The 26,055-nt window shown below is 40.8% G+C and overlaps 1 protein-coding gene across 3 annotated transcripts; it reads left to right on the top strand.

Moving 5' to 3' along the window:
- Nucleotides 1-5,991: 5,991 nt before the first annotated feature.
- Nucleotides 5,992-25,357, top strand: LOC115368506 (cystatin 10). Of its 3 annotated transcripts, none has more exons than XM_030064627.1 (6): nt 5,992-6,008; nt 14,614-14,684; nt 14,807-15,110; nt 21,012-21,163; nt 22,922-23,023; nt 24,919-25,357. In XM_030064627.1, the coding sequence occupies exons 3-6, from the start codon at nt 15,020-15,022 to the stop codon at nt 25,036-25,038; spliced, it is 465 nt and encodes a 154-aa protein (XP_029920487.1). In that variant the 5' UTR covers nt 5,992-6,008; nt 14,614-14,684; nt 14,807-15,019; the 3' UTR covers nt 25,039-25,357. The 3 variants fall into 3 exon arrangements, with proteins under 3 accessions (XP_029920487.1, XP_029920486.1, XP_029920485.1); XM_030064626.1 differs by lacking the exon at nt 5,992-6,008 and adding an exon at nt 12,162-12,178; XM_030064625.1 differs by lacking the exon at nt 5,992-6,008 and adding an exon at nt 12,347-12,453.
- Nucleotides 25,358-26,055: the final 698 nt, after the last annotated feature.

Here is a 26,055-nt window from a genome sequence, read left to right as displayed (position 1 = left end):
GGCAGGACAGCAACAAAGTCGGGCAAAGAGGAGGAGGAGGGGAGGAAGGAGGCCAGACCGACGGCGCGGCGCCTGATTGGAGGAGGCTGCTGTCAATCACCCCTGCTAGAGTGGGCGGGTGTTTACTGTAAAAGGAATTCAGTGGCTGAATTTATTGCTGCTGATCCCAGGTCTGACTTCTGAGGAGCACGGCATGACAGACACACAGGTTGCAGGTGGAAGCCCGTGAGATTTTTTAATTTTATTTTGTTTTCATTTTCATTTGTATTTTTCAGTTTTGTTATTCTTTTTTTTTTTATTGTATTACCATTTCATTTCATTTTATTTTTATTTAATTTTTGTTTTTATTTAATTTATTTTTATTGTTTCTTTTCATTTTCATTTTCGTTTTTCATTTTTATTTTATTACTATGTTTTTTCTTTTATTTTCATTTTTATGCTCATTTTTATTATTATTTAATTTTAATTTATTTTGATTTTTCATCTTTATTATTATTTTTATTTTCATTTTTAAATTAATTAATTTATTTTTAACAGCAGCTATGATAACTTTCAGGAGTTTGCTAGTTTTAGCTTAGTGTCTCTTTTTCCATAGCACAAAATGACTATAAATATATATGTATATACATGCAAAGGGTTGATTATTGATGAATTGCAGTGATTCAACTGCCAAGTGTTAGAAAAAGAAAAGCACACATGAATAGTTTCATAACACCATTTCATAATAACATTTCATGACACGAGTGCTGTAATTTTAGAAGATGTGCATGTGTTTTCCCTCACATTCGGGTTTTTATTTTATTCCAGGTCACTAAAATGTGTTTTTTTTCCTCCAGGTGCATGGTATTAATTTTAGTAGTCTTTGTTTTATTCCCTAGGGAATAAAACAAGACAAAAGGAACTTTTACATATAAATATCACTACTAATGAAATGCCTTCATCTGGCATTATGACGCTGTACAGCTGTGGTGAGTTGCGACCTTTAGAGATGTGTTTCACATCATCGATACTCAATAATCATATTTGACCCCAGCTATATTACTGACACCATCAGTGTGTTGCTCCAGCACAGCGTCTGTGAGCTTCCAAGTCCAAGGATGCAGGCAGGAAGGTGGGCGGGGCTTCATGGTATTTGTAGCCACGCCCCATGACACACCCACAAGCTTACTGTTATGATTGGGCGAGTATTTCCCCTGCTGGCCAATCACAGGGCTGGAAAACAAGTGCAGCTCCACCCCCGTCCTTTAACTCACATCAGGAGTCTTTAATGTTAAAGTTAAGAATGAATGAAAAAACTCAAGCCACACTTTTTTTTTTTTTTTCAGGTATGACAGTGAGCATAGTTCTCATTATTGTCCATATATGCACTGATTATTTATCTTGGGATTACTCACCCTGTGTTGTTTTTAAAAAGGGTGGAACGGAACGGACACCATTTATTTATTTAAGTATGTATTAATAATTCAGAACTGTGCTTTAACATTTAATTAACTGCCACATGAGGGGGACAAATCATAAAAAATTAGATGACTAGAGTTGTGTAATACTGTTGTAAGTACTAGAAGCTCCTGTAAATCCAATCTCTTGTGTGCATGAACGTTGATTCTGACTCTGATTTTAAACAATAATTCACATCATAATTGGGACAGTTAATTGGGTTAACGAGGCAAACAGAGCCTCAGACGTACAGGCTGCTGCGACCATCACATCCAGATGACAACAAAATGACACATAACTTCATAACTTACTTACTTAATAACTAACTTACTTAATTACTTAAGTACTCACTTGCTTACTAACTAACTTACTTACTAATTAATTTACTTACTTACTAATGTACTTAGTTACTAATTAATAACTAACTTACTTACTGACTTATTAACTAATGCAATGTCTTACCAATTACTAACTAACCTACTTATTGACTTACTCATTTACTTACTCACTTAATTACTTATTTACTTACTTTCTCACTTATTTACCTACTTACTTATTTACTTACTCACTTTCACACTTACTCACTTACTTAGTTATTCACTTACTCACTTTCTCACTTACTTACTTACTGACCTACTTACTAACTTACTTACTGATTTACTGAGGTTACAGTTTGTTCCACCACATGGTTCTTACTAACCATAGCTTTGTTAGGTTAGGTAGAGGAAGCATTTCAAATGGCCACTCTGAGTGGGATTATCTAATCCAGGGTATCCAAACTGGTGTCATGGAGGGTGGAGAGGCTGCAGGTTTTCAATCCAACCAAAAACTCCACCAGGTGAGTTCAGTGACCACCTGACCTTCAAGCAGAGACGAGGAACCAGTCAGTGAAGTCACCTGGTGGAGTTTTTGGCCGGATTAAAAACCTGCAGCCATGTCACATGTTGGACGGCCCTGTTCTAATCCCAGTGGCAGTGCAAAGTGCAGTGCGGGAGGTAAATCCCAGACTGTGATTCACTGTAAATATTGGATCTAACTGAACCAACAGAGCTGGATTGCTGTTTGAATTACGTGGTTTTGATGTGTGTCTTTGTGTGTTTTGCGTACTCATTGTGTGTTTATGCCGCATGCCACCAAAGACAAATTCCCCCTTATGGACAAAAAAGTTATTCTACTCTCTTTTATCTTTTAATCTATTATCTTCTATTCTGTACTACCTACACAGCAATGAATATTTCTCTGTCTTTTCTAGAGCTCCTTCTTTCCCTTCTCCAAACATTTTTCTCTCCTTTTCTCTCCATTTTCACAGGAATATTGTCAGTGTTTTGATCCTCGCTCTCATTTTTCCTGGTAATGTTGGCGATCCGGGACTTTTAGCTTATTTGTCGCACAAAAACGATAAGATCATCCAAAAGTCTGAAAAGCAGGACCTTTTAAGGACACCCAGACTCTGTGCTGAGTCCAGAATCTTGGTTTTTACATCTCTAAATGGATGCAACTTTGTCCTGTGTATTTTTTGGCGAGGCTAACCGTAGAAAAAAACTGTTGCAACACACACACACACACACACAGCAGCAGCACAGGCGTCATGTCACAAGCTGTTTTCTGTGCACCAGCCTGGGCCTTTGACCCCCCGGACCTCCTTCAAAACAAGAGACAGCAGACAAGGGATTTGCCTAATTTGGCCAATCACATTCCTGTCAGAGTTTCAGTTTTATGACTAACTGACTCGCTGAGTGAGCGGCGAGCGGCGGCAGCTGCTGTCCGGTCCGCTCATTGGTGGCGGGCGTGGGGGGATGTGGCGAAGACAAACAAAACCAACATCAATAACTCTATTCAAAAAGGGGATTTCCCAGCCTCCCCCCGCGCTCTCTGTGATTTGGCGGTTGTTGTTTGGTTACCCACGCCGCCGGCTTGTCCACACAGGTTGACTTGGAGATTTAACCAATATCCGAAAATGTGGTGAAGCCACAATATGTTCATTCCTGTGTGTCCTGTGTTGATATCCAAGAGGGAAGAGAGGGAAGGAGAGGAGGAGGAGAAGAAAGGAGCGAAAAGGAGAATACAAAAAGATAGGGGAAATAATAACTAGATTTAATTATATTTGTATAGGGGGTGCAGATGAAGTTATAATGTGGGTCAAATGACACTTGTAAAATTATTATATTCAAATTTTCTCTTTTTTTTTGAAAGTTTGGACACATCTTAACACAGTAATGTGCTTTTGGGTGCACATTCCGTTGTTGCATTATTCACATCATTTATTTTGGTGTTTCGTGTGAATGCAGTGTGCAATTATAAGGCATATAATGTGATTACCTCAGCGAACAGATGTAGCTGTAGTTGTGCAATGTCAACACAATATTTCAGTTACTTGATTTTGTTATGTAATGTCTCATAATGAAAGCAAATGGAGAGGAAAAAAAAATTTGGTCACAAAAAAGAGTAAGAGCCTGGTTAGAGTCAGGAGGGCAATTCAATTTTATCAGTCTTTCTGTATGTCTGGTTATCTGCTTAATTGTCTCTTTATTTTCCATATAATTTGTATCCCTGTTTTCTGACTTCTAGTCCATGAACATATGGTCTCTTTTTTCTTTTCTTTCTTTCTTTCTTTCTTTCTTTACCTTTTTTCTTGACTTTAACACTGTAAAGGCACTGTGGAACTATAATTATGAAATATTTTAGAGCTTTACAAGAAGTTTTAAAGCTTTACAAATCAGTCTTGTTAATATTAGTTAATACTGTTAATATTAGTTATATCAGTAGTAGTCTGTCTAGCTGCCAGTGGATTTACTGTCTACGTCTTTCTTCATCTGTCTCTGTTCATGGGACTTTCTCTAGAAAATAGTGTAGCAAGATGTGCATTACAGCAATAATGGCATTTACTAATGATAATGATATACTAAAGCAACCCTAGTGGTAATAATGCATGTTTTGTTATGGTAAACATGCTTTATTATAGTTTACAGTTTATTACAAAAGGGGGTTTGGATGTTTGACCCCTGAGTTACTGAAAAGTTTTTCTGATCAGACAAAATGCTCACACACAGGGTACATGCTGCTCACTCTGCATATGTTTGAACTATTTCTGCTTTTCCATTCAACTAATAAATTTGTGTAAGAACATGATTTTCAGTGGATTCTCGGCTGCAGAAATCACTGAGGAGAGAAAACCACCTGTTGCTTTGTATAAGATGGAGCTGCTTCCCTCTGCTGGCCGCTCTGACTCATTGCATGCTGGAAGGAAAACAGATGACAGTAATAGGGGGTTATTAAAAAAAAAAAAAAAATGTTGGATTGAGTCCACAAAAAATAAGTTATATGTTGAAATGCAGGAACTACGTGCACTGGGGCGATTTATGTGTGATGCCCAAGGTGGGCTTGTGGATGTTTTCATATTTCAATGTTTAATAGAACAGAAAAAAAAACAAACACTTATTTTCATTATATAATCAACTTGTGCTCACTTGAGTGTGTGAAGAGCAACAGAAGCCATCTGACTCCACACAAAAAAAAGACTTTTTAGAAGACTGTACATCAGACGCCTATCAGTCCATTTTTACCTTGAGTTTATTTATTGTATGTGTGTATTTCAACAGTTTATACTGAACGGCTGCAATATTGAGAGTCAGAAAGTCACAGAGTGTGAATATCTAGGAATCTGGCTGAATAGATCATTTACGTTTACACATCATTTTGAAAATCACCAAATTGCATCTGTTTCTGCACAAAAATCCTAGTTTTGCCACAGTTTCCCTTTGAATTGTAGGAAAAGTAAAGGGATTATGGTGACATAATCCTAAACTCCTGGCCTCAGATCGTCATTCTGCCCTCAGATTCATCACCAGAGATCCCAGTGATGTATAACAAAGATCTCTGGCACAGAGGCATGATTATCACCTGTATATTTTCAACCATAAATCCCTTACTGGACATTCACCATCCTATCAAACATGAGTGCTGGACTGGACCACTGGACCAAACTCGCTGTACGCTCAGAAAAATAACAGTTCCTTAAAATGCCCTCTGTTTCTACAAAGAACCATCGGCATTTAAAGAACAGGCAGGGACTGGATAGTACGACTCAGGACACAGGAGAAAATTAAACTTAGTCTTTTACTCTCAGATGACGCGTCCGGCAGAGGGAGGGCAAAGAAAAAGTCCAGGATAAACGAGCTGAGGGCTGATACACACCAGGAGGCCGATCACAATGCTAGGAAATAACACTGGTGCTATATACACAGACTAATGAGACACAGGTGAAACTTATCAGGGCGCGGCTGCATAATCACAGTGGTGGGAGCTCACACACACACACAGGGGCAGGGGGGCAGGAAGTTGTCTGAAAGGAGAGGGAGGGTGGGCATGACAAAACACAACCATGAGTGAATGAAATAATAAAGACGCAAAAACATAATTTAAGATAGTGAGTGAGACGGCACACTATACAAATCAAGTTTATTATTATTATCGCATTATTACCTTTGCAACGGGATTCTCTTTCTGCTTTGTAGCCACAGAAAAACAAAAATACAACATCAAAACGACAAAAACGGCACCAGAAAGTCAAAGTAAGTCAACATTCTCTGCTTTCAAACGGAGATTTCAGGCTGAAAGTCAGAAACAAGAGAAACAAACCCCCAGAAAGCGACTCAGCACGGCTTCCTGAATCATATAAGGAACACACAGGCTCATCTTGTTTTCCCGCTTTGTGGCGTTTATCTGAGAACGCGTTTGAGATGGCAAACGGATCGCCGTGTGAAAGTTTCGGCTCATGCACAGCAGCTCGTCTCAGGGGTGATATGAGGTATTTAATCCAGCAGGGACTCCGATGTGAAGCTCTCTTATCGTCCATGGCCTCGATGGGTAGTTTCAGGACATCCCAGTAACACTGATAATATTTACTGGTCGCTGCGTCAATTCTGACACATGGCCTCGGAGATAAGTGAGCATATTTCTTGTTTTCTTGCGTTGTTTGTTGTAATGTGTTGTTAGATAATAGAGAGCGGACTCAGCTGTGATGGGAACTCTGCGAACGTTCCCACTCGGAAAGGGTGTGTGTGTGTTTTTGATGCAGGCTCATGAGTGGACAGGAACGTTTTTCCCTGTTTCATTTCATTTGTGACTAGAACTGAAGTGCGTACGCTCCTGAGACTGACAGCTTAATGGCCTACGGTGATGACCCCCCCACACACACTCACCCCGGGCCCATAAAGCAAATTGCCCTATTAAAAAAACACTCAGGCAGCTCCACTTTGGGTAATTATTCCACATTTGTACGTCTGTGGCTCGGTGTCTGTGAATGGCTTGGCCGGGGCCTTTCTCCACGTCCTGAATGACAGCCCGTCCTCCAGCCTCACTGTGAACTCGCCATTTACTCAACAACCGGTCCACGGGTTTTAAATCCTCCGTATCCAAGCAGCAACAGCAGTGAACTTGGAGCACACACACACACCGTTGCCCAAACATGGAATTCTGGATCCAACACATGTTCACAATTACAGTCACAACTCACATTTGGCAGATGCTTTTATCCAAAGCGACGTACATGTTTTTATATGTCACAAGCGAAGATCTATTCAGGAGAGAGCAACGACATCTTGTGCCATAAATCCCTGCCACTGCAAAAATGCAAAATCTAACCAAGATTATTTGTCTTATTTCAAGTCAAAAATGTCTTATTTCTAGTGAAAATATCTCATTACACTTAAAATAAGACATGATCACCTCAGAAGTAAATTGTTTTTAGACAATTTTCACTTGTTTCAAGTGAAAATTCACTTGTAACAAGTGAAAATTTGCTTGTTTCATTGGCAAAATTTGCGAGTGGAAAAAGTGAAAATTCACTTGAAATAAGTGAAAATTAGCTAGAAACAAGAAACAAATTTTGCCAATGAAACAAGCAAATTTTCACTTGAAACAAGAGACAATTGTCTAAAAACAAGTTACTTCTGAGGTGATCATGTCTTATTTTAAGTGTAATGAGATATTTTGACTAGGAATAAGACATTTTTGACTTGAAATAAGACAAATAATCTTGGTAAGATTTTTGTGCGGGTCCAAAGGACAGAGGAGCTACAAGGCATAGCAGAGAGGGAATGTATAGAGTAAATAAAGTGCAGAGAGGAAAGAGGAAAGTTTTTTTTTTTTTTTTGGATCACAGTCCATTAGGTGAGAGGGTGTTCCCTAAAGAGCTGGGTTTTTAGCCCTCTCTTAAAGACTGAGACCAGCTGCTGACTCAGGGCCTTGTTGTGCTGGAGGCTCCAGATGAAGAGGGCAGGAGGGAGCGTAAACCTGGAGGAGGGAGTCCCGGGAGGCAGGAGCAGGTTTGGTTGCTGCTCTGTAGGCGAGAGTCAGGGACTTGGATTTGATGCGAGCAGCAGAGTGATGTGGAGTGATGTGAGCTGTTTAGGGCTGGTTGAAGACCAGACGCACCGCCGCCTTCTGGATCACCTGCAGAGGCTTGAACGTGCCGCCGGGAGCCCCGCCAGGGAGGAGCTGCAGGAGCCGAGGCGTGAAACCACAAGCGCCTGCACCAGGAGTCGTGCTGCATGTTCAGACAGGTGTGCTCTGACTTTCCTGATGTTGTACAGGACAAATCAGCATGAGCGAGCCCCGGAGGCCACATGTTCCTTAAAGGTCAGGTGGTCATCAATCAAGACACCCGAGTTTCTGGTGGATGGACGAGGAGCTCAGTCTTTGACAGGTTGAGCTGAAGGTGACGTTCCTTGATCCATGCTGAGATATCAATGAGGCATGCAAATATTTATGCTGAGACCATTGGGCCGTCTGGCTGGAACAAGATTCTCTGTGGGGTAAATCAGTGTCACCGTCTGTGCTTTAAGATGGCATTTAAAACGTGGGATGTTTTTATCTGCAAGTTTCTCTCTTAAATGGAACCGGATCCATTGAATTCTGCTGCTGCTCACCAAACCAAATCATTTATTTTGCTAGCAAAATGCGAACACAGCTGCAAACACTAAATAGCCTTCATGTCTCGCTCTTCTGTGAGAAGCTTTGGCCTGTAAATTTTATGACTACAACTTTTCTAGCTTGCTGTGTTGAGGCAGGTGTTTTACAGTCCTCCTCCTCCTTTGGGCCGACCCTCTAATACAACCCACAGGAGCGTTTCCTAAACTAGCACGGCAGCAGGAGATGTGCCACGGTCGCTGTTTGCTTAAGTTTAGGCACTAAAAGCAGACAGATGCTCTTTATTAATCCCAAGTTGGGAAGTTCTTGTGTTCCAGCAGCAGGTTGTCCAGACATCGCACAGGAACAATATTTGGCCACACAAAAATATATCTATCAACACTAGGAGAAATGTATCTATAGAAAAATTAAACACAAGCAACAAAATAAATAAAGTGGATCAATATAATGAATATAAAAAAACAAAAAAAAAAACTTTTGTATACCCTATAAGAGTAAAAAAAAAATAAAGATAATAAAATATGTATAGTGAAATATATCTGCAAAATATCTATTAGAATATAATAGCTATGTATAGATATCAAATAGCCATATACTCATAATGTATAAATTCTTGGTTAAGGTTGGGCAAAGGTTGAGGTTATGGTTAAAAGACCTTTGTCGTCATGGTGACAGTAATAAAGATGCAGAAACAAATGAAACGGAACACCCAGAAATAAACACCTGACTCACTTCATTTGGGAACTGATATCCGGTCTCCAACGTGTCCCATGTGTGGATGACCCACACACAGCACGACCACTAGAGGGCGCTTCACTTGAAAACATAACTATAGGTCATAATGAGTTATGTATGGGGTATGGGGTCGTTTTTTTCTTCAAAAGAGTGGCAGCATCAGAGGTGCAGCAGCAGTCAAACATGTTGCAACTGCTGAATGTGTCCATTAAGGGGAGATTTGAGGGAAAACCAGCTGTATCTGTGAGGCCTGAGGCTACTCGCCGCCGCCCTGAACCTCCAATGAGGGGCCGGGCAGTGAAAGCCAAACCCTGGTCTCCTAATTATCCCATTCCCACGTTACGCCTCACCCCTGGGCAGCCCTACGGCGCGAGCAACACCCCACAGTTGACCCAAAATAAAACTAACACTTTTGGGGAAAAAACCCAGTCACGATGATTTATGAACCTAAGGACATACAGCGCTAAACCAACGCTGCCAAAAGACACAAAGTCAAAACAGCAGCACAAAATCAGCAAGACCGGCGGCCGCCGTGCTGGAAGCTTCTCCTTTCCACTGCAGATCCACCTCGTTCCCAGGGCCAGGTGCACCTCGATGAGGAATCAGATGTTCACACCTGGGCGGAGCGACTGCGAGGGCTGGAGAGCAACAGGGACAAACATCCCAGGAAACCAGACCGCATTCTTAATTAAGTTCAGAGGTAAAAGCTTTTTCTTACTCATCACAAAGACGTTTCTAATCAACATATCTTGAAAATCATGTCGGGCAGCATTTTAGCCATTTTTGCTACTTTAGCCACCAAAATTACTTGGTTAAGGTTGGACACAGTTTTGGTTTAGGCATGAAAACCACTTGGTTACGGTATCACTTACAAACACCGCTGTCACTTTGTGCTGGACTTGAATTTATGTCACTTGGGTGAAAGTTGTTTTTTTTTTCAACCATCCACCACGTCGCCTTGCTCCTACTGCAACCTTGAAACTAAGGATTTACATCCGTTGTGATACGTTACAAACATAACAAACATAATCCACGACAAAAACACGTTCCCCTGAGAATGCAGTTTGGCTGTATCAGATCGTAATTTTTAGGAGACAGGGTTCCTCTTCATGAAAGACCCTTTAAGCCTGTAGCAGCTGAACCAACCACCTCCAAGGGTTACAGCATGAACTCCTCGTTTTTCACTTCCCACGACAGCCAGAGAGCCGAGGTGACGCTGCTGGAAGTCTGTCGTCATCAGCCAAGACCACACACACACACACACACACACACACACACACACACACACAAATTAAGGTGCTAACTGGAACCAGGGTTGTTCTTCAAAGTGATACCATAGAAGAACCATTTTTTGGCTCCACAAAGAACCTTTTAGCAAGACATCAAACATCAAAAAATGGTTCCTTTAGGAGCCAGAAATGGTTCTTTAATGAACTGATTTTAAGAAAGTCCTTGTAGACCAAACTGTTTCAGAAAATAACCTTTTTTTAAAATGGGTCTTTAGTGATTTTTCAGAATAAAAGCTTCTCTGAGTGTTTTAAATCAGATGACTGTGTATCAGGTTGAAAACCAACATGAACATGTTGTTGGCCGGTTTTCCACGTTCCTTGTTCCTTCACTGGGTTCCAGACGAGGTGTTAAAAATATTTTCTGATGGTTTATAGAGCGAGACATTAATCCATTCACTGAGGAAATAATCTGCACATTAATCCACAAGGAAAAGAATTGTTAGCTGCTGCCGCCACCAAATAACTCCAATAAACATGAAGAACCTTTAGCACTTTAAAGAACCACAGAAAAAAAGTGTGTGGAGAACCAGCTCCTACATAAAGAGGTTCTTCAGCTGCTGGGGGTTCTTTGTGGAACCACAGATCATTTTGAAGAACCATCTAAGAACCATTATTTCTCTAAGAGTACATTATGAACAGCCTAAGAGGGCTACAGAGGAAGAGGAGGAGGAAGAGTAAGAAGAGTTAATTCCTCTCTGAGTTTTTATTACTGCACCATAAAACTTGGTGATGCACTGTAAAATCTGCTAAGGACAGAAAACAATAGAAGTCATATAATCCCAATTTTTACAAGTGAGCAGTAAAAATAAAGCAGTTTTATGCTGAAATGGGTTTATTTTGAAAAGGGTTTCCTGTCATCTGCTACGGTCACACAGGTCAGACAGAGAACTGTTATAATCTCTGCTTTTACCAGTAAACTGGACAGGATTTAGGTCAGAATGAGTGATTTAAACAGAATTATTGGTGATATGATTTACAGCTACCCTGTATGATCTGCTGAGGATAAATGTTGACATGTATGAAGGCTGGAATCAGTATTTTGAGTTTGAACGATGACAATTAAAATGATTTACATGCATGACGACTGAAAAAGATGAGTTATACAGATGCCATTTACTGTTGACCTGGTTGTTTTTCAGTTTGTCCCTACCGTTTTGGGAAATGTCACAAGTCATAAACCTGACTTTACCGCTCATATTTACCACTTCGTCTGCCGTTCAAGTGCAATTTCCCGTGGCAAACGTGGAAATGAGCCTGATGAAGCCTTTCCTGGACAAAATGTTGTGTTTATAACCCGGGGAGATTAAAGCACAGGAAGGTAATGAGCAGCGTGAGGACGTTTCATTTCTTCACCGTGTGCTTTTCTTGGTGCAGCACCAGTTTCTCAAACCTGAAAATTTCCACCTTAACATCTTAAGGTTCAAACAAATGCACCATTGCTTCGGTGACAATAAGAATCTCACAGACTGCTAAATAATATTTCATCATTATTTTTTTCTGCTCCAAATGACAGAAAAAGGACATTCAGTCTTTTGGAAACAACAGAAAATTCATTGTACAAATTTCAGAAATTTAAGACAAACAGTTAGACAGAGATAAATGAATAGTTTCAGGAGAGAAAGGAGGATAAAACCAGGAGGGGACAGATGGAGGGGGGTGGGGTTTAAAGACAGACAGACATAAAGGACGAGGGTCTTGGTGAAACGGGGTTAAACCAGTTCTCCTCAGGTCGCGGGGAGCCGGTGACAGCAGGCCCAGGGATTACAGCGAGACACTCTGGGATTACGGTAGTCGCACCCAGACAGACACACGCACACACACACCAAAAAAAAAAAAAAAAAAAAAAAAAAAACATTTAGGCTTACAATTTCAACACACAATCAACTCTGTGACGGTGACTCTGGTAGTGATTTAGGGTTTTCTCTGAGCTGAAAACTGAGAAACTTTCTTTATTTGATCAAAAACACTTTGGACACTTTTTCAGCATCAAATGGTTCATCATCATATCAAGTGCATTCCTCTTATTTCCACTTTTTTCTATATAATCAACAGATAAAAACATGTGAGTATTGTCAAAATGTACTGTTCTACTGTTTATGCAATAGTTAATTCCAAATTACATGTATTTTTTCTTTTCATGTTGTTATTTTCCTCGTCCATGTCCTGTTAGACATGATTTAGACACTTTTCACCTGACCTACGATGTCTGTGATCGCTTGGTCTGTATGTTTTATATATATATATATATGTATAAATACAAAATAAAAAATGGAATAAAGTTAAAAAAAAAAAAAAAGAAATAGAAAAAACTGGAGATCATAACCTTCAAATTTCAATACCAGAACATACAATACAGAAGAGCAGACAAAGTAAACAATTTAAAAAAAAAAAAAAAATTCAGTTCCAGTTAGATTCTAGTTTTAGTTAGTTTGTTAGTTTTTGTCTGAAATAAAAAATTAAAACAAAGTTTGTTTAAAAAAAACCCAATAACTGTTCCTGTATTGCCTGTATTGCATGTTTACAAAACTAACTAAAATAAGCTAAAATTATCGAGAAAATGTCTTTAGTTTTCGTCGATAAACTGACACTGAAACTAATAAACTAAACCAGCAAACCCGCTTTAAAAGACAGATTAAAACTAAACTGAAACTGAAGGCAAAAACTCAAAACGGAACAAAAATAAGAGCTAGTAGAAAGTGTAAAACTATAATAAAAAACCTCGGCTCAGACAAAAGAATTGCGATGAGACAAGTCGAGTCCAGACGTTCAAGATGTTCGAGAGTCAATGAGACGAGGCGGTTTCCATAGCAACCACTGTCTGCACTTCCATTCTAACTTTTCAGACTTTTTTTTTTTTTTTTTTTTTTTTTGCGTAGCCGGATATAATTTGCATCTACATAGTTATTCAGATAATTTTTCGTCTTTCAAATATGAATGAGGTGAGTTCTCTTAAAGGGGCATTGCATGAAATTCCCAGTTTAGTCAACACGGTTCTCATCGCCACTGGTATTTTCTCTCCCTTTTTCCCCTCACACTTATTCCACTTTTATTTTTATTTTTTTTTTTGCCAATTGAGTCTAAATGGTCTCACTGCAGTTCTTCATCATGCAGCTTTTATTGTGAAGTTCGGAAATGACAAAAAAGCAGGTTCCTCCTCTCGTCTTTGCTGACTGAGAGTTTTATTGTGAAAGGCTCCACAGTCTGTCGCTGATGATTTGTTCTCTGTGATGGATCTGATTTAAAATGTAGAGAAGGGCTCAAGCAAAAATACACTGATATAAAACTAAAATTACTGACTTAAAAAAAAGAAAAACTACAAATAGTTATGAATAGTTATTAAGTAAATTATTTCCTTCCACCTCTGGAAAAATGCACTGCACTGTGTAGAAATTAAGCCGGAAAAATGTTATGATTCAAAAATGGACATGCAAAATGTAAAGTAAGAAAAAAATGTTTGTTTGCTTTTATTTCTGCATAATTTTTTATATTTTTTTTATTGGACGAGATCTGTCACTCTGCTCATGAAAACGAAGGCCTGCAGCAGTTCAGGCGTTCCAGCTTTGAAATGCAGCTCAAACTGCTCTCTCACTCCAGTTTGGCTCCTGAACTTTGTGATGCAAACGTTCTGGACAGGGTGTTGATGTACAAGTGATGCGTAATGGGGCCCCGGTGTGTCTGTGTGTATGAGTGTGTGTGTGTATGAGTGTGTCTGTGTGTATGAGTGTGTGTGCCAGCTTGCATTTTGACTCACCGTCTGCCAGCAGAATTTACCAGCTAAGATTGAGTCAGACGTCCACAAAGGTGTGCAGCGTCGCTCACTCATGGGAAAGACACAGACACACAGACAAAATGCAAAGGCGGAAAAAAATCACATGCACACACAAACGTCACCCACGTCACACGCGTCAATTCACAGCACACACACACAAAGAATACATGCACAATAGAGTATACGTCCACACCCGCTCACCTTCCCACTCAACCTGTTCACACACACACACTCACACACACACTGGTGCATTCAGTCACACACACATACAAAAAAAAAAGCCACTGATGGCTGTTAAATCCCTGCATGGCGTCATTGCCAGGCAGCGGGTGGGTGTGGCCTTCGCTGGCCGGCTAAACATTCCCAGGCTTAAATACTGAACAGCCGCTGTCATTCACCAACACCGCTCTGTGCCTCCCTCTCTCTCCCTCTCTCTCTCTCTCTCTCACTCAGTCTGGCTCACTCTCTCTCCACCACTCAGTAGGTGAAGCTCTATTTGCTACAACCAGGAAAGCAGCTAAAAGGTAGCAGTGATATTTCCTCTCTGTTTCTCACTTCTTTTTTTTTGTGCACTTTCTGTCACTGTCATTCAGCAGCTGACATCTTATTTTTTTTGCATATCCGGATGCTTTGTGTCTCTTCCCAGCTCTCGTTGACCCCAAAGACTCTCCGTTTTGCACCAAAGACTCTGCAGGACTTCAGAAAACATCTGTGCTGCTCTGCCCTGGGATTGGCCGCCGCTCTGCTGATCTGAACTGAACAGGCTCTGCTCTGTTTGACGTCGACCTTTCGCCCCGTCTGCAACTTTCTGCGTCGATTTCCAGTTCGAGGTGACCTGGTTTGGTCTCTGCCGGATAAGATGTCGCCCCATCTGTCAGTGCTGGTGTGTCTCTCCGTGGCTCAGCTGTGTTTAGGAGACCAGCCGGTACAGGAGGAGATCATCACAACCAGTGAGTACTGATATTTATGAGACATATCAGCAGCAAGTGCCTTTATTTAGACGTGGGAAATGACAAAGTGCACTTCTTCCATCCAAAAGTGCTGTTCTGTGTAAATATAATGTCATTACTCATGATGTTTTGGACTAAAAATGTTATACAGAGATATGAGGGAGGGTAAAGACCTGTGTTTCTGAGTTTGTGTGTGTGTCATTCAAAATTCCTTGGGGGAAAAGTCTGAAAAAGACAGTATCACATCCACAAAGTGGCAACCCAAGTCCTGAAATGAGTCTTTAACTCTGCCTGAGCCTCGAATTTAAGATATTTAGTTGCAGAGCGTCAAACATATTGGCAATACTTCTTGAATTTTCTTTTCGTTCAGGGGTTTCCAAGCTTTTTCAGGTTCCACTCCCCCAAGCTGACTGTAATTAAGCCCGAGGATCCCCATTTGGAGTGCTACTGCCCTCGTAACTCTGATAGGAGGGGATATCCTGGTTTGTTTGGAGTGTTAAACTGTTTTGATGTCTTTTATGTGAATGTTCAAAACTAGATTAAAAGCGGTGAGATTACAGAAATGTTAAGTTGGAGTGAAATCCAACTGTTGCTCGTTTTGCTGAGGCAGCCCTGGAAGTCGCCCCGGGACCCGCTGGAGGTCCACAGACCCTACTTGCTGGTTTGTCTAAAAGATGAATATAGTTTTAATTTTAACTGGTTTATGTCGTGATACACGTGAGGAGCTTCGCCTAAAGCAGCAACAACCTTGAGCACTGAATACTTTTGTCGTTTTTGTTCACAGACTGAGCTCAGAAAGGCAGAAAACTCAGCCTTTTAGTAACTGTTCAGTCACTGATAGTGAATATTGAGACCATCAACCCCTGCAAAAAAAATATTGTGGTCATTTTGTGTTTTGGGGCTTTAAAAATGTCATCTTAATTACATCTTTAACATCAGAGAGAGAGAGAAACTACCAGAGACTTGACACTTCTGATCGTGAACAGCCAAGCTCCTGCACATTAATATAAACGTAACTACATTTATATTTTTATATTTTTATATTTATATTACTACCCACGTAACTCATCCTTTCACTTTGATGCTTTGGCAAAATTGTCCTTGTAACTTTCATGCCAGTAAAGCCTCGGAATTGAATTGAATTTAGAAAAGAAATCACGGATTCAACGAGATAAGCTGCTGTTTTTTCGTGCAAAGGACGTACAAAATATGAGGACAACCTGCCCTTCCAACAAACCAGAGGCTGGACAGGTGAAGTCAGGTGCGAGCTGTGATTTGACCCATTAAACCCGTTCAGGGTGATGAAGCGGTGATGAAGATGGACAAAGACGAAGAAAATGAGCAGACACATTCAGCAACAGACTGTAAGTCTAGAGACGAGTGAGAGACTCGATTTGACTCTTATCTCACCATCGAAAGGACATTATCAGTCCTAAACCCACCACAGGTTTGGGTTAGTCGGTCCCTTCTGCACCACCTAGTGGGTCAGAAGCTGTCAGCATCGATTCCCATCATCAGTCTGTCTTAACCAATCAGATGAGACCCTGGAGACAGACGTACCGTGACGTAGAATAAAGACCAACAAAAGAAATCGGTCATAGAAGGAGGTGGTTGAGGTGGAGGATGGGTAAATCACACGGACCTTCACCCCAGAGACCCAGGATTAATGGATGTTTTCCAACCTTAGCCATCACCTTTTCCCAATCTTTACCATCACGACAGACTCTTTCCTAACCTTGACCAAGTAGCTAACGAAAACTGAGCTCATGAAAGTGGCTAAAGCTAACCTTTGATTGGATAAGACCGCCCGATGATAGGAAGACATGAACACAGCTCCGGTTCCCAAACTTTCCACACCAAGTTCCACTGTGAACCAAAGCAAATCTCCAAAGTACCACCCAAATAGATCGTTACTAGTTCATATGTTGGACGTGACACCACCATACAAAGCTGTTGTCTGCACTAAAATTATGTTACATGACAATTTTTTTGGTTTTAATTTAAGGAATTGGGCCGTTGCTAGGACTTTCAGCAAGGCATCAGGTGGAGCTTTGCGTACCACCGGTGGTACACGAACCACAGTTTGGGAATCACTGCAGTAGAAGGTGCAGTAGGGACCTGCTAACCCAAACCTGTTGGTGGGATTATGACCGATAATCTCCATTTAATGGTGTGATAACAGCTGAATCAGTTGTTGACATGTGAACGTGAGGTAGGACACTGGGCAGAGTTATTAGGAAAAGTCAGGCCCTTGAGAGAGGGACACGGCATGGCATAACTTCATTTTTTAAACATTTTTGTTTAGTTTTTCTGGCAGGGAAAACAGGATGATGCTCAGGATGATCCGCCTTGGCACCCAGGAACAGGGTGGACATGTGGACGGAAAGGACAATAAACATTCAACAGCAGCAGCAGCACTGACAACACAGCCAGAGTCTAGAAACTTCCCAAACTAAATGCTTCCCTTTGTCGAGGAGGCTGCACCCTCTTAATAACTTTTGTTCTTTTGTTTTTCATTTTCGGTATGATGAACCTAATGACCGCGAGGACATAAGGATGCAAGAATGTATGATACTAGAAGAGGAAGCTCAGGGTGATCACAAACAAAATTCCCATACCAAGTTATTCTCCTATATCTCATGCTCTGTAATGCAGACAAACAGGAAAAGGCTGAAAAGGTGTAGCTACAAAAGAAGTCATTGTGCATAAACAATCAGAGCGTCACATGAGCAGAGAGAGTCAAAACCTGTGGCACCTCACTGCACTGTTTTGCAGAGTACAATAAATTATATGTGGGAAATGCACAAAGAAGTCAACAGTAAATCACACGAGTAGATAAATAGTCCTTACTTGCATAGTGCTTGATTTTTAAAAGATTAGCTTTCTAGGTGGATGCACCGTTTTTCTAACATCAAAAGTTTTTTTTTTTTTTAAAGCTTGGCATGGCGCATACAATGAATTGGGGAATTTATTATTTTCTCTCTGATAAAATCAATCTAAAACTCGAGAATTCATGCTTCTTTACTCTTTTTTAGTGTTTTATTTTGCTGTTTGTTTCTGAAACTTAAAAACTCAGCACAGGCACTCGCTCTCAGACGGGGTGTTCCTGCAGGACAAAATGTTAAAGTGTGTTCACACACTCGGGCTGGAGGCGGTGACTTCATGCTGCAGCCCGGCTGGGCAGAGTGAGTCAGAAGGCTGCCTGGTTTGGCCGGCAGTCTGACAGAGTTGTCACTGGTCAGACGATATTTCATTTGGCTCCGCAGTTTTGTTTTGAGTTTGGTTTGGGAGTGTTTGGCAGCGACGGCTCACTCACCAGGGTCCGCACAAGACGCCTAATCAAATTTGCACAGCACCAGTGTGCAAGCGCAGATGTTTTTCTTAACATTATCAGAGTTATGTCCTGTTGGTTCAGCAGCGCTTGGCACAGAAATGCGTTTCACCATGAAGCTACGATGAAATTCCCTGCAATAAGGAAACAAACAGAAACACAGAGCGCCGGTTCAGTGGTGACGGATGGCCGCTGTGGATCTGGGAGCCATTTAGTCTCGTAGGTTTCCTCCTGATTGCTTTGGATTCAAACTCATTAGGAAAGTTGGTGAGAGAGTTAGCCCTAATTAATCTCTCTTTTTTTGTGGTTTTTGGTTTTTCCCGGTAATTTTGGGCAATACGCTGATGCATTTGGCTGAAATAGCTCAATTTTGATTATTCACCGTAGTAAAAAAAAAAAAAAAAAAAATGCAGCTCACATAAATATATCTCTTATTATTGTCTTTGCTGTCTTTGCTGTTGGGGAGACAATGGGTTAGACTTTGACTTTGACTTTCATTATGACTTCCAGGTGATGTGGCATCTCTGGCCACACCCCCCAGTGATGTCACAGCGAGGACATTGCACTGCAAAAACCCACCTCAGAAGTAAATTGTTGTTAGACAATTTTCACTTGTTTCAAGTGAATTTTCACTTGAAACAAGTGAAAATTTGCTTGTTTCATTGGCAAAATTTGCCAGTGGAAAAAGTGAAAATTCACTTGAAATAAGTGAAAATTAGCTGGAAACAAGAAACAAATTTTGCCAATGAAACAAGCAAATTTTCACTTGAAACAAGAGACAATTGTCTAAAAACAAGTTACTTCTGAGGTGATCATGTCTTATTTTAAGTGTAATGAGATATTTTAACTAGAAATAAGACATTGTTGACTTGAAATAAGACAAATAATCTTGGTAAGATTTTGAGTTTTTGCAGTGTGCCAGGACATTTACACTGCAAAACGTCAAAAATCAGCTCAGAAGTAACTTTTTAGACAATTTTCACCTGTTTCAAGTGAAAATTTACTTGAAACAAGTTAAAATTAGCTTGAAACAAGAAACATATTCTGCCAATGGAACAAACAAATTTTTACTTGTGACACAAGTGAACAAGTAAAAATTTGCTGAGGTGATCATGTCTTATTTTAAGTGTAATGAGATATTTTGACTAGAAATAAGACATTTTTACTTGAAATAAGACAAATAATCTTGGTAAAATTTGACTTTTTGCAGTGTAACGAAAAACTGCAAAAATCACCGATGTGACGTCTCTGACTGGGCGTGGCAGAGGTTTGAACCATAGAAACTGAACCAGCAGAGCCTTTGTGGCCCTCGGGGTCCCAACAAATCAGAGTATCTCTGATTCGCTGGAACCCGGGCCGGTTCCACCTGTTCAGTGTCTGCGGCTGCAACCTTTGGCAGGCAGAGCAGCAACTTCTCTGCTGTGTGTGATTTTTAGTGCAGATGCTGTCAAAAAGAGAAGTGGGCGACCACAGGGGGGCGCCACACAGCTGCAGGGGAGGCTCAAGGGCAAAAAGTTGTGAAGTTATCAAGAGAAAATATTTAGAAAAGTCGACTTATGTGAAGATGTCACCTTTTTCTCAGATTTGTCCAAGCCTCAGACGTTGAAAAACCTCTGTTAGAAGTGTGTATGTGCTCTTTAAAGGGCGATTCCAGCCCAGAAGTAACACTAACACTGTTTAAAAGCAGAGATTGATCTAATAATAACTAATAATTGATATACTAAAGTAAAAATGGAGCCCAGGTGAGCCTCTCAGAGTTGTGAGAGTTTTTGGTTCTTCCCTCTGGTTTACATCTTAGAATAGAAATGCCGCCACATTTCCCATCCTGGGGATTAGACTAGAGAGGATGTCTTTACTTGACGGTCAGTGTTTGGTTTGTTACCACAGAGATTCTGGTTGATTCAGAGGGTTTTTTGGCACAGAAACGTTACCAACTCAAACCTCCTGGCACAAGAAGTCTGCACGGCGACGCTGGCTGCAATTAGCGGTTTGGAGAAAGTGGGCCATGCTCTTGGTGCTCCTTTTCCCTTTCCACAGAAGTAAAAAAAAAACAGTAAACGAGGTTGAAAAATATGATGGTAAAGCTGCAGATTGTGTGTCCTTGATGAGCCCCGTGGCCGGACGGTGGAGGCTTCTGGCTTGGCAGATGTTTGGACGGGACGGGGCGCGAGGGCAGCGCGTTACCCGTCCAGCCCCGGCGTCCGGCGTTTGCTGTGTGAATCTGCATTCGCCTGCGTTCCGGTCTGTTCCAGCTCGCTGAAACAGCAAATCACGAGGCTGAGGCAGCACAATAAACACAGGATGCACCAAACAAAATTATTATCACAGCATCCGACCGCCGTGCTCGCTTTGTGCCTGTGTTTTGGGGCCTGTGACCGTGCTACCTGTGTCGGTGTGTGAATGCGTTTGTGTTAGCATGGGTACGTGCCACGGCCGCTCTGCCACGGCTCACTGATGTGGAATGCAAACATTTCATCGAGCCCCGTGTTGCACTGACACTCTGCTCCTGGTGTGATTTGGTGAATTCTCATTTTGTGTGTGTGTGTGTGTGTGTGTGTGTTTCCTCGCAGAGAACGTCCCTCTGCTGGGCGCCTGGGCCGACAGGAGCCCGGAGTCGGACGAGGTGCAGACGGCCGCTCGCTTCGCCGTGGAAAAGTACAACAGCCACTCCAAGGCCAAGAAGCTGTTCAGGCTGGTGTCGGTCACCTCTGCTCAGACCCAGGTGAGCCTCAGGACGCACGTCAGCATCGCTCAGATCAACCAGCTGATGTGACGGTCCTCTGATTCAGTCACACACTTTTGATTTAGCTCTGTCAGCAGCATGCACCACGTACTCCATTAACTGTTTTTTTCTCCATTTAATCTCATCTTCAGTGTTAAAACATAGCAATACATGAATAAATACATTAAAAATGTGCCTGTAGGATAGGTAGATATATAGGTAGATAAATACCTACATAGATGTTCTTTATTGATGCCCAAATTTGGGAGTTCTGCACTTGTTTCCAGAGTTTTCTTGAATCAGCTGTCATTTTTCTTGATCTTACTGGGCTGACCTGCCTTATTCCAGCATACACTGCAAAAAGTCAAAATCCTACCAAGAGTATTTGTCTTATTTCAAGTAAAAATGTCTTATTTCTAGTCAAAATATCTCATTACACTTAAAATAAGACATGATCAGCTCAGAAATAGCTTGTCTTTAGACAATTTTCACTTGTTTCAAGTGAAAATTTACTTGAAACAAGTTAAAATTTGCTAGAAACAAGAAACATATTCTGCCAAGTGAACAAGCAAATTTTTACTTGTGACACAAGTGAACATATTTAACGTGTAATGAGATATTTTGACTAGAAATAAGACATTTTTACTTGAAATAAGACAAATAATCTTGGTAAGATTTGACTTTTTGCAGTGTATTTATACCTGTTCCCAGAGAAAAATCATGAAACAAGTGAGCATGCATCAGAAAAAAAACAGGGATTAAATCAACATTTTACCCTGCTTAGAGACTAAATTACTAGGAAGATGCAGAATATTTTTAACTTTTCTTTTTTCTTTTGCAGTGTAGAAGCTAAAATTCAGATTGGAGGATTAAACTTTCACAGACATTTGACGAAGGCAGAGCTGTCCCTGAGGCAGAAATAATTATATATCTGAATTAAACCTCAGTGGGCAGAGCTTATGCCTGTAAATAATGTTGGACTGTTGCCCAGAGAGAAAAGCAAAGAGTACAAGAAAGCTAATATGGAAGCTAAAAAAAATAAATAAATGCAATCCATGCTGAGTTATATCACAGAAAAAGAGCTCACTGGGCTGTGGACACTAAGACTCAAGTTCTGTTTAAAAAAGTGGAATCGCTCCTGCAGCAGCCAAAGTGAGACGATAAACTCGGGCTCATTAAAGCTGCAATAATCAAAAGTAAAATAATAAAAAATTTGGTTTAAGTGTATAATTTGCTGGTTGAGTCGACATGGTTTTCATCGTCAGTCTGACTCACTGATAAAATATGTGCTCCTTCCGCAGTTTTCATCACTTGAGTTTACATGACTCTCATCCTTGCAGAAAGTCTCAGTGGTTTTGAAAATGTAAAATGTGTGTTTTAAAGGAATACTCCAATGTTTGGGCCTAAAATAGCCCCAACTTCCCCAGACTGAGACCAGATGTTGGACACCATTTTCTCCTCCGTATGTCGAGTGGTTCAGTTCCTATGGGTAGCATTTCGTGTTAGCTTAGCATAAAGACTGGAAGTCTATGGGAGTCATTAGCCTGGTTCACTCAAAGGGAAATAAATAAACCTTGCAGCATCCTGTGGATTTGAAATATGTGCCTTTTTGTATCTGAAAATGAAACATGATCTTGACACAGTGATTTTCTTGAGCCAAATTTCAAACCTTGAGCTCATATAACGACACACTCCTGGTCACACACTCTTAGATCGATCCTAAACTGCGTTCTGGTCCTTGTCCTGTTCTCTTGTCAGGTGACCAACGTGATCAACTTCAAGATCGAGGCGGTTCTGGGAAAAACCAAGTGCCTCAAATCTGAAAACCACGACTTGGAGTCCTGTATTCTGGGGAAAAAGGTGAGAAAGAATAATCTGTTATGTGTGTGTGGATGTGTGTGTGTGGGCGTGTGCGTGTGTGTGTGGATGTGCACTTTGACTACTATTCATGTGAACATGGAAAATGTGTGAGTGTGTGTACAGTTTGTTCTGCTGATGCTTTATGTGATTTTTGTGTGTCTGGCGTACTCCTGCCTACAGCGTTGCAATGCTCAGTGTCTTCCAAACAGTGTGTGTGTGTGTGTGTGTGTGTGTGTGTGTGTGTGTGTGTGTGTGTGTACATGTGTCCTGTAAGTGTATGTCTGCATCCTGTGGTTACTTATAATTGAAACTGCAGACTTTGCAGCGTCGTCCCGCTGCATCGTCAGGCGTTTAACAGCTTCAAACCCCAAACCTTCACCTGGAACATCTGGGTCACACACACACACACACACACACACACGCCGACATGAGCGAACCGCAGAGCGAGGATGTTTACCGGCCCACCCTGACTGACACAGTTACGCATGAACTGCTTTAACTGTGCCTTGCTCAAGGGCGCATCAGCGGCAATACAGAACCACACAGAGCCTTTATCTAGTGCGTGTCTGCAGCTGGGCTTCATTCACATTACAACTGAGTTTTTATGAATGTAAGTCACAGTTTGTGGATTCATTTGATTTGAGTGAGAAGGAAGTTCCACCAAACAGTTCAGCAGCAAATAACTGTGACTACCAATATGCAGATCATCAATATGTGATCGGTTTCTCCAGATAACGTCTGTTTGGAAATTTGCTCCGATGTTTTCGGAGACGCCGAACAACTGTCGAGTGAGCCAAAATAAGCACACTTCCTGATGTTTACAAAATAAAAGCATTATTCACAAATGACTTCCCAAATACATTATAACCAGGAGCGGTGCTTTTATTTTGAAGGCAGGATGTGCATTGTCTTTTCCAGTGACTTCCAGCAAACTGGCCACAGTGACATTTAATTCTCTGTAGCGTCAGTGAGTCGGGTTTCCATCCTAATATATGGCAAATTTTAACCGGATTTTCAGAAACTCGGCAAAACAAAATGCGAATTTATGCCACAAATTTTTCCATCCACTAATGTTACGCGAATATCTGGAGTTGGTTCACTGAGGTGAGCAATAGGTGGCGCTAATTCTCCAGCCGGGTGACATTATACCACTGCAGAAGAAGAGGGTGCAACGTGATGACATATTACAGACGCGTTGGTCAAAAATCAAAACTCTGTTGTTTGCATTAATGTTGTTTTCTTTAATTAGCTGAAGAAAAGCGAAAGTCTCTTCTGGCTGTTGTTGTCGTCTGACGCCATTTTTCCTCTGTCCAGTGGAGCGGAAGTCACGTGATGATGAACGTCACCGTGTATTTGCTAAACCTGTTTCCATAGCAACTTATTCGCATTTTCCTTTTATCGATGCACAAACTTTTCCACCTCCCCCATGTGTAAAAACCCTTTTTTTGCGATATTTGGAGATTTTTTTCCAGTGATGTGAGCAGCTTCAGTTCACAGCCTCACAGCACTGATACAGCGGCAAAAAATCACACATCTGTACGGACGCCGCTGCTGCCGGTCGGCGTCACAATCATCGCACAGTCTAAGGTGACACAATGCATTCTGGGGAAGCTGAGTATAACCACTAAGCTCATGTTGCAGACACAAAAAATCTTGCAAATTTAGTTTTTATGTGGGCGCACATTCGCTCCCTGGACAGTACACCACAGTGTCGTTATGCACAGGACCACTAGAGGGCGCCTCACCATGGCTCCTAATGAGCCGCTGTACAAACGTCATTATGGTGTTGTTTTTTTCACCAGAGGACGATATCACACCCAGACAAGATGAGTTGATTTCAGTGTTAGTGATGTTCCTGTGTGTGTGTGTGTGTGTGTGTGTGTGTGTCTCTGCAGCGGCTGGTGTGCCACTTCGAGGTGACGTTCGACCCTCGCAACAACAAACACGAGCTGGTCGACTTCACCTGCACGAAGGTCCTGCCCGCCGCCTCTCCTCCCTCCACCCCATCAAGCTGAAAAAAAGAAAAAATAAATAAATAACCCCCTCCCCCCCGATCCAGCTCAATGATGAAGACTCCTCCTCCTCCTCCTCCTCCTCCTCCTCCTCCTGCAAACCAGAAGTTCACCTGGGAGTTTCCCCTGCAGCTCTGACTCTCCTCTCTCTCTCTGATCTCTTATCGATGGCGTTTTGTGAATAAATAAATGTGCTGAAAGTCATTTGAAGTGGTGGATGTGAGTTTGGGTGCATCATGAAGTCTCCATGATTTGTTTGAAGAGGCATTAGGAGTGGAAAAAAAAAAAAAAAAATCCTAAATGACTGTAACAGCGCCCAGGAGATGCTGGTTATTGAATGAAGAATTGGTTGTTGTTGCCGTAATCTGATATGAAGCTTATTTGTATCCAGTATATCAGTCCATGAGTGTCTTGTTCACTGTCAGCTCTTCTTCAGCTTGTGGTTGTGTAATATTTTAATGACATTCTTCATTTATTGATTTCTGGCGTCGGTGTGAGAGGGTCGTTCATGATGATAAATGAGTAAATAAATGAATTAATAGATTAAAAAAAAAGCTGTAAAGTGTCATGTGTCGATTTTGCTTGATGTCTAACATTTTGGAATGTAAGCAGATTCATTTGATTGATTTCATAAACAAAGAAAAAGGCAACAAGCAGCTTAACAGGAATAAACACAAGTAAAAGACAAAAACAAACAAGAAAATGACTTGAAATTAAGCAACTCAAAAAAATCCTGAAAATGTAAATAAATAAATAAATAAATACATTTTTTTAAAAATTTTTAAAAAATGTAATGACCTAAATTTGAGCCAAAAATGTTTTTTTTTCAAAGAATTTTTTTCCCCCCTGTAACATAATTTTAAATGTATAACATATAATTATTAGTAATAGTTTTCTGGTCATTTTCCGACAGTGTTTATATATACATACATAAATTGTATATATATATATATATATATGTGTGTATATATGTATATATATATATATATATATATATATATATGTGTGTATATATGTATA

The sequence above is a fragment of the Myripristis murdjan genome, chromosome 12, assembly GCF_902150065.1.
Source record: "Myripristis murdjan chromosome 12, fMyrMur1.1, whole genome shotgun sequence".
Taxonomy (NCBI): domain Eukaryota; kingdom Metazoa; phylum Chordata; class Actinopteri; order Holocentriformes; family Holocentridae; genus Myripristis; species Myripristis murdjan.
Note: the sequence above shows the minus strand (reverse complement) of the source record. Positions and strands in the feature narration are given on the sequence as shown.

Excerpts from the sequence above, each read along its gene's own strand:
- LOC115368506 (XM_030064627.1), top strand. The coding sequence starts at position 15,020 with ATGTCGCCCCATCTGTCAGTGCTGGTGTGTCTCTCCGTGGCTCAGCTG. Across the intron at positions 15,111-21,011 it reads GGAGGAGATCATCACAACCA|AGAACGTCCCTCTGCTGGGC; the intron begins GTGAGTACTGAT and ends GTTTCCTCGCAG. Across the intron at positions 23,024-24,918 it reads CCTGTATTCTGGGGAAAAAG|CGGCTGGTGTGCCACTTCGA; the intron begins GTGAGAAAGAAT and ends GTGTCTCTGCAG.